Genomic DNA, 13,092 nt, shown 5'->3' on the forward strand with positions numbered 1-13,092 from the left:
CATGATTGTGAGTAAACAGTGACAGAATGATGATCTTTGCGCTCCTTCAGTGAGGTCAGTCTGTTGTGTTTCCATTGTGCTGCTCATGAAGCTCCAGCTCGTCTCTTTCTCTATCTATGTCTCCCATCGTGGATTTGTTATCCTGAACTCATCCGACAGCAGTGCTGATGATCTTGAGGCTGTGTTTGTTGTCATCAGATCACAATGACGTTCTCATCTGTCTGTATTGAGTTTATTTGACGCAGGAGCTGCTGGACGGAAGCTGAGAGGAAGCGGTTTTGATGTTCTGCTCTGCGAACGCCGTGGATATCTCCAGATCTCCTTGTGAAGACGTCAGCGCTGGGTTGTGCTGCAGGTTGGCGTTGTTCCTGCTGAAGGCCTCTGTTTTGAGGTGTTTGGAGAAGTGCACGCTGAGGTTGGGCCGCTGAACGGCGCCGCTCTGCTGGACGGGACGCCGCAGGTACGCAGAAAGTGTGTCCACGCAGTTCTTCTTGAAGTTCTCGTTCATGAAGGCGTAGACGATGGGGTTGTTGAAGGAGTTGGAGAAGCCGATGGCCTGGACCACAGCGATGATCATGTTCACCGTGATCTCGTTGTAGTTCTTCTCCAGCTCGTCTTAATGAATAAGACACATTTTTGATTCATTAGTTAAAGGTTTTTCCTTATAAGACAGCTCATATTACCAGTTAATCACCAACAACGGTTATTTCAGCTGTTTCGATCTCAGTTTGAGAATCAAATAGAAGGAAATCATAAGGGTTAGCTGAAGTCATAGGTTTACAGGATGGATTAACGTTTGAAAATAAAAATAAGACTGCCATAAATTATTAGAATTGTAATTTCACAGTTGTAATGTAAAATAAAATATAAATATTATTATTATTATTTTAGAGTTAAATATTAGAATAGCAATATTTTTCGGCTGTTTTGATTTAGTAATTTATATTTTTAGTATAAGTTATTTCTACTAAATAAAAGAAATATTATTATTATTAATAATTATAATAACTAGCATTATTAATCATCATTATTATTTTTGTTGTTATTACTTTGTATCCAAATTGTGCAGCCTTACGTTATTATTACTATTGCAAAATAATAGTAATAATAATAATTATTATTATTTCATAGCCATATTTATATATAATCGCAACATTTTGGTTGAATTGTGCTGTCCTACATTTAGAATTTTTACTATTAGAACATAAAAGACAATTTTTTTTTTAAATAATAATAATTTGTTGTTATTATTATATAGCCATATTGATACATATTCATATTTAGGCCAAATTGTGCATCCCTTACTAAATAAATTAATTGTTATTATTATTACTTTGTATTGAAATTATGCAGCCCTACATTATTAATACAATTGCAAAATAAATATTATTATTTAATAGCCATATTTATACATGATCGCAACATTTTGGTTGAATTGTGCAGCCATACATTATGAATTTTTACTATTACAACATAAAAGACAAAAAAAAAATTATTATTGTTGTTGTTATTATATAGCCATATTGGTACATAATCACATTTTGTCTAAATTGTGCACCCTTACTAAATAAATTAATTATAAAATCAAAATAATAATTATTGTTGTTGTTAGTATGTTTTATTACTATACATTTTATTTTGTAGTTATAATGATAAAATTGTGCAGCCCTACAAACCAACACAGCACAAAAACCTGGAATTTAATTTGCAAAGTTTTTAATCAAAATATAAATTAAAAAAATGTACAGCCCTACATTAAGACTATCTTATTTCAAGTGTTATTGAATTTGAAGTGTTTATTCACTGTGTTGAGTGCTAATTAATCTCCAAATTCTGTAGTAATTGATACTGATTGAACTGTGTCCTGACCAGATACAGTATAATGTGATAAAAGCATAATGAGGATCCAAACCAGCCACAGTCACAGCAACCAGTCAGCCTATGTGTCGCTGTGTAGGACGCAGTGCCTGTTACCCAGAAGATAATCTGTATTATTTTCAGGAATTTCTGAACTTACAGTATGGTGCTGTTGTGCTCGAGCAGCGAGAGGAAATCATATAAAGCAGAACCGTTTGACCTTCTTAACCCTGTGCGTGATGGCTGGAGTTAGTCTAATGATTAATCATCTGGGCTGTTAACGCTGATTGTGGGTTCAGCCTCGAATGCGAGTGACCCGGACTGTTACTGAGACGCCACATAACCACAGGATACTGTAATTACACCAGCTCCACGGTGAATAATCATCACACTACTGCAGTTCAGCTCATTCACACCGAGCCGCTGCGATTTCTGTTCAGGGTCATTCAGCGTTCAAGCCTTTTATTCTAACACATCATGTGATGCCAATTACAGGAGTAAATGCTGCATTACACACTTACTGTACTCAAACAGCATGTGCACGATATGAAACGGAGCCCAGCAGATGGTGAACAGCAGGACAATAGTGATCATCATTTTGACGGCACGTTTCTTCTTCCTGCTTAAACAACAACAAAATACAGCTGTGAAGGTATGTTTCTGTAATTACATGAGTTTATAAACAGAAAAACTCATTTACATGATACATGTCGTGATGAACGTCATAATATATATTTATATGTAATGCATTAGTATTTTGAATGCCCTATTCATTGTAATGCACCTTATAATGCATTACATGATTTCATGAAAAACTGTAACTACATTTATATCACTCATCTATTCACTGTTACACCTTTGGACAGTTTAATGCATTAAAACATCACAAACAACCAATTTCAGATGCAACAAGAAATCAACAAATATCACAATGCACAGTGTAATTAATTAGATTAAATAAAATAATTGTTATTAATTCTTTTTTTACTTCATTGCCATAATTAGATATAAATATTTAGCTAAATTGTGCAGCCCTACAAACAAGCAAAGTCAACTTTTTTTTTTGTATATCAGAAAAATTGCAATTAAGAATTTTTCCCCAAATTGTGCAATAATTTACTAATCCAAGGAATCTGTAAATATTATGATGCATTTTAACTTTAGTTTGTTTAACTTTAGTTTAATTATTATTTTAATTTAGTTAATTAAATTATTTAGTCTATTTATGAAAAGATACTGCATTTAACATACATTATGATTACCTAAATAATGCATTTTACATAATGGCTTCAAAAGTCATTTTATTCCATATTATTCAGCAAATAAGCCTGATTTTGACCACCAGAATTTGATTGTATGGAAGCATGTAAGGTTGTTGGGTAAAATGTGAAAAGAGTTATGTCGGAAAGCGGTAAATGAAAGCCATATTGAAGGTGAAGAAAGTTATTTTCAATTTATTTTCCTGTTTAATTTGTAAATGAAAGCAGTAAAATGAAAAATGCTGACTGTAAAACAGCAGGTCTCTTGCCTGGAGATTTTGTTGATCTCTCTGTGGTTCATGGTGCTGAGGACGGAGGAGTCTCCCACACGTTTCCGGATCCAGAGCTCGATGCCGATGCGGCTGTAGAGGAAGAGCATGGCGGCCAGCGGCAGCAGGAACAGTGCTACCATGATGAAGGTGGTGTAAACCTGACGGTGCAGCAGCGAATGCCAGCGCTCCTGACAGCACACGTGATGATGATCGTACAGAAAGTCATACTTTACCTGAGGAGCACAGATAAGAGAGTAAACCTAATTAGGATTCACACAGAGCATGCATGAGTTTAAAGGTGCTGTAAGCTATTTATTTTAGAGTTGCATGCATAAAATGTTCTGTTCAGGAGCTGCTGAAATGTGTGTCTTCTAAATAAAGTCAACCCATGCTCTCTAACTGTCAATCTTTTCATGTTTAGATATTTTTCAAGAAACTGTGTGTTTGGTGGAAGTCACAAAATTACAGAAATTTATTATAGCACCTTTATTGTGATTGCAAACCACGTTTGAAGCAATAGTTCAGCCAAAAATGCAGAAAACATTACTCACCCTCAAGTTATTTTAGATTAGGATGAGTTTGTTTCTTCATCAGATTTGGAGAAATGTGTCTAATGTTAACTGATGCAGAGACACTGATCCAGATGTTAACTAATGGACTGGAGTGGTGTGGATTATTGTGATGTTTTTATCAGACTCTCATTCTGACGGCACCCATTCACTACAGAGCATCCATTGCTGAGACTTTCCTCCAAATCTGATGAAGAAACAAACTCATCCTAATCTTGGACGGCCTGCAGGTGAACACATTTTCACCAAATTTCCATGTTTGTCTGAACTACTCTTTTAACTTCGAATCTAGAATTGATGTGCATATTCATCTTATTTATCATGCAACACTATTCTGGGACTACTGTTACGACACTTTTATGATGTTTTTGTAACTTTCCAAACTTGACAGACGTTATTAGACAGAAAATCAGAGTAAAGTTCAGAAGTGTTCTGCAGCTGTGAAGAACACGAGGGTGAGTAATGACTCGTTTGGTGAACTCAGATAAATCAATGAATAACACAAACTTTTGTGATAAAACTCTCAGAAGTGAATCTCTTCTACTGTCACCCGTTTTTTTTTTCGTCTCCAAAGATTTCAAAGACAGTCTGATGTGGCATCAGTATCTTTGATTTGACGGTCAAGCTTGACTAAATTGTCAAAGCAATTAACCTTGCGCTTGTTAAATACCATCGGTTAACTGTGATTGTAATTAAACACTTAATCTGGCTATTCTCTGTTTATTTTGTGATGTCACTCACCTCTAGCTGTTGCACGAAGAGCATCGGTGATCCGACCATGACAGCAGCGATCCACACCAGCCCTGCACAGATTTATATAAATCAGATCATTTCTGGGTTCTGTCCCATGAGCCCGTGCTGTTAATGATGAAATGCAGCGCTGCGTTTATATGGACCTATCAGAGGATATCCAGACAAAAGCCCTCGGTTGAACACTTCATATTTACACATGCAAATGAGCTGATGTTTTTATTGTGCCACTGCATTGCCCAGCAGAGAGAGATTTACATGTTTAATGATGGTCTTCTACTGTTATTTTCTCCATAGAGGAATTGATTTTTAACATTAACTCTAAAAACAGACCTACCGTGAGCTGTGAGGTCATTAATTAATGCTATATGCGTTTTCTGAAGTCATCAATGTGCATTATAACAGCTTAAAAATATATTTAACAGTAATTACCCATGATTCTGCAATTATTTCTGTAATCAGAAAACTGCAAGAAAATTGCACCAAAAGGATTCATTTGAGGCTGCTCGCAAATGATGTGGAGCATAATATTTATAATATTCATTTATAAATTTGTATGCATATCTATATATATATATATATGTATGTGTATATATATTATGTATGTGTATATATATATATGTATATATAGTCATGGCCAAAAATATCGGCACCCTTGGTAAATAGGATCAAAGGCGGCTGTGAAAATTAATCTGCATTGTTAATCCTTTTGATCGTTTTTTTTTTAATTCACAAAAATCTAACCTTTCATTGGAGAATAAGAATTTAAAATGGGGGGAACTATCATTATGAAATAAATGTTTTTCTCTAATACACATTAGCCACAATTAACGGCACCTTTTTATTCAATACTTTTTGAAGCCTCCATTTGCCAGTTTAACAGCTCTAAATCTTCTCCTATAATGCCTGATGAGGTTAGAGAACACCTGACAAGAGATCAGAGACCATTCCTTCATCCAGAATCACTCCAGATCCTTCAGATTCACAGCTCCATGACGGTGCTTCTTCTCTTCAGTTCACCTCAATCATTTTCTACAGGGTTCAGGTCAGGGGACTGGAATGGCCAGCAGAAGCTTGGTTTTGTGCTCAGTGACCCATTTTTGTGTTGTTTTTGAGGTTTTTTTATCTGTTGGTATTTGATAGAATCCATGATGCCATGTGTCTAAACAAGATGTCCAGGACCTCCAGCAGAAATATAGGCCCACAACATCACAAATACAGCAGTATATATCATTGTACACATGGGGTACTTTTTATCCCTGTGTTCACCAAACCCATCTTGAGTGTTTGCTGCTAAAAAGCTCATTTTTTAGTTTCATCTGACCATAGAAGCCAGTCCCATTTGAAGTGCCAGTCCTGTCTGATAACTGAATATGCTGGAGTTTGTTTTTGGATGAGTGAGGAGAATTTTTCTTGAAATCCTCCCAAACAACATGTGCTGATGTAGGTGCTGTTTGACCATTTTTGTTTAAGGTTTTCTGACCCCGAGACTCAACTATTTTCTGTAATTCTCCAGCTGTGATCCTTGAAGAGTCTTTAGCCACTCAAACTCTCCTCCTCACCGTGCATTAGGACAATATAGACACACATCCTCTTCCAGGCAGTTTTGTAACATTTTGTTGATTGGAAATTCTTAATTATTGCCCTGATGGTGGAAATGGGGATTTTCACTGCTCTAGCTCTTTTCTTAAAGCCACTTCACTAATTTGTGAAGCTCAATTATCTTTTGCTGCACATCAGAAATATATTCTTTGGTTTTTCTCATTGTGATGGACGATTAAGGGAATTTGTTTTCCCTAATATTTATATTTCTGTGAAACAGGAAGCCATGGCTGGATAATTTCATGTTCATAATCACCTTGGAGTGCTCAAAATTGTGAATATGAATGGGAATATACTTTTGAGATATTTTACTCATAAGAATTTCTAGGGGTGCCAATAATTGTGTCCAGCGTGTATTTGAGAAAAACATTTATTTCATGATGATATTTCCACCCATTTTAAATTCTTATTATCCAATGAAAGGTTAGCTTTATGTGAATTTTTTTTAATAAAACATCAAAAGGATTAACAAAGCAGATTAATTTTCACAGCCTTCTTTGGTCATATTTACCAAGGGTGCTGATATTTTTGGCCATGAGTGTGTGTGTGTGTGTATATGTATATATATATTATATATATATATATATATATTTATCCCTACAAGATAAAATGAATGGGGGAAAAATCTTCTGGAATTAAGGCCACTGAGAAACTGGTCAGAAACTGTTGTAATCTATAAAGAATATTTCAAACACTTTGAAATATGTGGACATTTTTTTATAATTTAGGAAAATTAAAAGGGATTTATGATGCCAATCAGAATAGAAAGTCATTTCGGTGTTGGAGCAAGTTAATACATTTTAATGAAACTTTCTTCCTTTCTTAAGAATAACCTGTGAATCATGCGCAGTAACACCAGGAGCGTGCAATAAGGACGTAAGTGGAGTCAAATCTGATTTCATGTCGACTTTTAGGGCTTGATTTTCTGCAGGTTTATGTGAATAATGGAGCAGACAGGGTTGCACGTGTGGGCGTTTGACCTCACCTAGCATTCTGTAGGCTCGTTTGGGGGTGTACTGCCTCTTCATTTTGAGCGGATAGACGATGCCCTGGTATCTCTCGATAGCGATGCAGGTCATGGTGAGGATGCCGGTGACGATGGCTGTGGTCTGTACAAAAGGAACGGTCTTACATACTAGAACCCCTGCACGTACAACACAAAAACACAAGATACACAGAGCGTCAACACATGAAGCACACTTTACAGTAGTGCTCAACTCATACTCATACAGATTATTGATTTATAGTAATTTAATAAAATTAACTCTTATTTCAAACAGTTACTAAAAATCCCTAAAGAAATGTAAAACAGAACTTGTTTATTATGAGTGCTGTTAATCGGTCAAGTGGACTTGTTTTATTTCGTTTTATGAAATTGTATAATGTAATTTTTGTATTTTCCATTTTCATTTGATTTTAAAGTTTTAGTAATTCTGTTGTGTGCTTTTGTCCTTTTTAGTAATTATTGTATTATTTGACTATAGTTTTTATATTTTGAAGTTGTAGTTATTTTAATACTTTAAGTTGCTGAAATACACACACACACACACACTGTGAATATATGAATGTTTCACTTTTTGAAATGTTACCAAAAAAAAAAAATATATATATTTTCATGATATTCCATTTTTTTGAGATGCACCTTTATTTTATATATATATATATATATATATATATTAGTTGAAGTCAAAACTTTACATACACCTATCAGAATCTGCAAAATGTTAATTATTTTACCAAATAAGAGGGATCTTACTAAATGCATGTTATTGTTTATTTAGTACTGACCTGAATAAGATATTTCACATAAAATATGTTTACATATAGTCCACAAGAGAAAATAATAGTTGAATTTATAAAAATGACCCCGTTCAAAAGTTTACATACACTTGATTCTTAATATTGTGTTGTTACCTGAATGATCCAAAGCTGTGTTTTTTTGTTTAGTGATAGTGGTTCATGAGTCCCTTGTTTGTCCTGATCAGTTAAACTGTCTGCTGTTCTTCAGAAAAGTCCTTCAGGTCCCACAAATTCTTTGGTTTTCCAGCATTTTTGTGAATTTGAACCCATTCCAACAATGACTGTTTGATTTTGAGATTCATCTTTCCACACTGAGGACAAATGAGGGGCTCATATGCAACTAATAGAGAAAGTTCAAATGCTCACTGATGCTCCAGGAGGAAAAACCATGCATTAAGAGCCTTTTTGAATTTGAAGATCAAGGTAAATTTAACTTAATTTGTCTTCTGGAAAACATGTAAGTATCTTCTGTAGCTTCTGAAGGGCAGTACTAAATGAAAAAAATGTGATATTTAGGCAAAACAAGAAAAATGTACTCCTCTTCATTCTGTTCAAAAGTTTTCACGCCCCGGCTCTTAATGCATGGCTTTTCCTTCTGGAGCATCAGTGAGTGTTTGAACCTTCTCTAATAGTTGAATATGAGTCCCTCAGTTGTCCTCAGTGTGGAAAGATGAATCTCAAAATCATACAGTCATTGTTGGAAAGGGTTCAAATACACAAAAATGCCATTAATGAAATATCACAATTTCATACATGATAAAAGCTCTCAGGACATGACGATGTTAATAAGATGTTTGTTCTTTTATGCAAATCTTTTTTTTTTTTGCTTTGATAACCGTAACAGTCATGTATCATTTTCAATTGCAGCACGACCAGCCATCAAAGTGATTTACTGCAGAAGAACATATGTCCAGAGGGAAGGACAGCAGCACAAAAGCCTAAATCATTGAGGATTAAAGGTGCGTCACTGAACAATGTGCATTCATGTCCATTAACACCTATACTAATGCAGGAGAACAGAAACTCAAGCACACAGTGAAGAAAGCTCGTTCTTGTTTGATGACCTCTGAACTCGCTCGGTGCATAGAATACAGACTTGTATAATGTACAGATTTATGGGAAAATTAGCATGCTTAAAACCTGTGCCACTGCATCAGTCGTAGATCACATGACCTGCACTGTCTGCACTCTCATTGGTTGTCACCATGAACAAACTTGCCAAAGCATGCTGTTACTCTCAACTGTGACAGTGAATGTCTGTTTCCATAGGGGTGTGTATATTTTTGTCTAATGACTTCTTGCTGTAATATTAAACTGTTTACATTTTAAAATTCCATGTTTTAATGCAGTGATAAATATAACAATGAGAGAAGCAAATGTTTGCTGTGTATTTGCTCCAGACTTCTCATAATCTTACTTTAGATTCAGACCTGAAGCATCCCTTTAATTAAAGCCCACAGGAAAACAGTCCTTATAAAACAATGAGATGCTGTCCGATGGTAATACCATGAGTTTTTAAGCATACTGTGGTACTGATTGATTGCTATATTTGCAAATCATGGTATTTACATTATATACCAAGATACTTTACATAACACTATGGTGCTATCTGACATGCCACAAAAAAAAAATAGTACTATAATGATACTTTTGGTGCTTTTGCATATATGAAGTATATATTTGTGTGTTTGTGTAGTTCTTTACATGATACCATGGTGCTATCTGACATGCCGCAAAAAAAGTGTGTGTATATATCTATATATATAGAGAGAGAGAGAGAGAGTTTTGTATAGTCGACGGCATGTTTTTCAGTATTTTCATATGAAAATATACATAGATTAAATGTATTTAATAAATAAATATATTTAATTGTCATGTTTCACCAATTTTAATCACATTTTTATCGTCACAAGTAAATTTGAAATGCTCCTACAATTTGACAAATAAGTTTATAAACCTACTAATATTCCATGTTAATATTAATTAATATGATCTCATAAAACATGTACGGTATGACAAATTAGGAAAATGACTCATTGACACTGAATGAGAAATATTACAGTTTAGCATATTAAAATATGAAATATTAAATGTTTTAGGTAAAGTGTAATGCATTTGATTTATGTGCAAATAGCATAAACTCAACATCTGTATTATTGTATTGAGGAAAATGTTTTAGATGCGCCACCTGCTCATATGCATCTGCAGATTTGACAAGTTCTTCATTGCGTATTCTAATTAATATGAGCTCATAAACGGTAGAATAATACATATGAAATGTCTGAATAGTTTGAGGTGAAGAATACAGTAGCATGTCATCGCAGGACAGCAGGTTTCCGGTGTTTGACTCTTCTAACCTGTCAACTACCCATCGTCATGTTTAGTTTGTTAACGACTGATTAAAGAGATTCTGACCTCCCAGCCACTCAGAAGAGATGTTCTGCAGCAGTGTGAACGGGATGCAGAAGAAGGTGATGAGCAGGTCGCTGACGGCGAGAGAGCAGATGAAGATGTTGGTGGCGGTGCGCATCGCGCGTTTACGCACCACGATATAAACCACCAAACTGTTCCCCACCAGCGCCAGCGCGAAAATGATCACGTACATCACGACAAACGTGGTTTTGGCTCCGGCTGGGAGTTCTGGGATGTAGACCAGAGGCTGGATGTTGTAAGTGTGGATGAATTCCTGACGGGAGAGGTTGTAGTACTGCAGGAGTTCCTGGAGAACCTCCGGAGTGATCTTCGCGGTGGCCGTCATCCCTGTAGAAGAAGACATGTCGATTTCCAGCTTATACTGATCAACGTAGAAAGGGAAAAAGTAGAAATCCAGTGATCCGTTGAGGTTTAGGGAAGTGTGATGTTCTGCGCCTTCTGCTCGCACGCGTCTGTGGGGAGCACCAGCGCGCGCTCCATAGATGTACTGTATCTGACAAGAATAGACTACTTTTTTTTTTTTTTCTTCTTTTTTTTTTGGCCAACCTTATGTTGCTTAAAGGTTTGATTTCCACCTCATTAATTAATCCCTTACATGATTTTACTACAAATAAAACCAGAAAAAACTGTAGTTAAACCATGGTAACCACATGGTTTTGCTACACTAACCATAGTTTAACGATGGTATTTGTTGTAAAACTGTGGTTATGCATCAATACGCCAAAAAAACCATGGTTACTACACTATTACTACAATAAATCCATGGTTCATTTTCATAAGGGATTTTTAATTGATTTGTTTGTGTTTTACGCTAGATATGTCCTGTTACCAAGAATGTTGGAAGTAACTATTTACATGTAACTAAATGACGTAATTTAATGACCAAATAAGGTTACACGGTATTTTAAGGTGTCCTTGTTACAGTGTAATTATAGGCTACATTTAAGTACTACTGAGTAATATTAATTAACTACATGTATTTACTACATACAATTTATTTTATTTTTTTTGCACAATTTCATGTATTTATGTAAAGTTCTTGTACAGTCTCAGTTTGTGTATGTCTAGGCAACTAGGTATAGTAGTTATAGTATTTATAGTATATGTATAGTCAGATACTCTTTTTTTCTCTCTCTTATACTTGCATTGTTGTATGTTTATCTTATGTTTAACAAGTATGTAGCACTGTGGTCCTGCGAGACACGACATATGTCCACACATGTAGCAGAATGACAATAAAGCTCAATTTGACTTGACTATATGGTTAGGATTAGGATTAGGGTTTGGTTTAGGGTCACTTGCATGTAATTACTATAGAATATGTGTAACAAGGACACCTTAAAATAAAGCGTTACCCAAAATAAATGTAATTGTAATCAGTTACAGTTACTGAGGGAAAAAAATGTAATTAATTACTATGAAAATGTTAAATATTACAAAATGATTATTTATTTAAATTGCATTGGCTGCTCTAAAATATAAGACTCCAATGTTTCAGGAGTTTAGGTCACAGAATAGGACACATGCTTATTCCATAACTGTTTTATTTCTTATTTGAGTTTATTTATATGCTTTATTTAAGATGAACTGTTCCAAGGCATTGTTAGATGCCAGTGTTTCCTGTCATAGCTATGCAAAGATTTGATTTCAAAAACAGTATCCTAGCTATTAAACTATTTCTTGTTATGGTTTTAAATTTGTATTTAACCTCAGAATGAAGTTAGTAAGTAAGTCTGATTTTTGTGTTGGCTGTGCTTCAAAATGAAATGATTATAATCTTAATTCAAGTGATGAAGGATTTGGAAAGTGACAGTAATCAGTGTTGAGTAATATTGTTAGGTTAACCCTGCCTGGTTTACATGTTTGAAAATGATTAACAGTTGAAAGCATTAGAAATTTAGAAAAGTAATCAAAGTATAATCAAATGTAGTCAGTTACATTACTAAAGTAATTGAAAAGTTACACTACTTTATTACATTTTAGATCAGGTAACTTGTGATCTGTAACCTATTACATTTCCAAAGTAACCTTCCCAACACTGATTATTAAAATATGGTAACAAACGTATCAAATTTTCAGTTCCTAATTTCATTATTTTCTACCACTAAACGTTAAATAACATTCAAATTAAATATATTTGAGAATTCCTAGGTTAATAGTTATTGTAAAGTATATAACATAAAATAACATTTCCAGTCTCATGCAATCTAGACTAGCATGTTTTGGTACCAAATGTTGGTACTACATAGTTATTTGGGGTTTCTGAGGGTCTGAAAAGGATCTTAAAGTTTGCCCTTGCACAAACTAAGGCCTTAAAAGTTCTTATATTTATAGCAGAAAGTCATGGTATTAAATATTGCATAAGCTGCAGAAAAACAAGTATTTTTGTTTTCCAGTAAATCCATTAAATCAAGATCCTTGAGAGGCAAAATGAACATATGAAATCTTGTTTTCTGAGAAACTGAACAAAATTAAGCAAGTTTATGCTTAAAACAAGAACTAGTGTCAATGAAAACTTGTTTTTCCTTTGAATTAAGTTGATTTCTCTGA

General features: G+C 34.6%; 1 protein-coding gene across 1 annotated transcript; it reads right to left on the reverse strand.

Annotated features, from left to right (window-relative positions):
- Positions 1–232: 232 nt before the first annotated feature.
- LOC306857492 (pyroglutamylated RF-amide peptide receptor-like) lies at positions 233–10,885 on the reverse strand (the record flags this gene model as incomplete). The annotated part of the gene is made up of 6 exons (XM_079397470.1): positions 233–615; positions 2,379–2,476; positions 3,386–3,621; positions 4,699–4,760; positions 7,295–7,453; positions 10,525–10,885. 6 exons carry the CDS (start codon positions 10,883–10,885, stop codon positions 233–235), a joined length of 1,299 nt encoding a protein of 432 aa, XP_079253596.1.
- Positions 10,886–13,092: the final 2,207 nt, after the last annotated feature.

Source organism: Barbus barbus, assembly GCF_936440315.1.
Source record: "Barbus barbus genome assembly, chromosome: 38".
NCBI classification, from domain to species: Eukaryota; Metazoa; Chordata; class Actinopteri; order Cypriniformes; family Cyprinidae; genus Barbus; species Barbus barbus.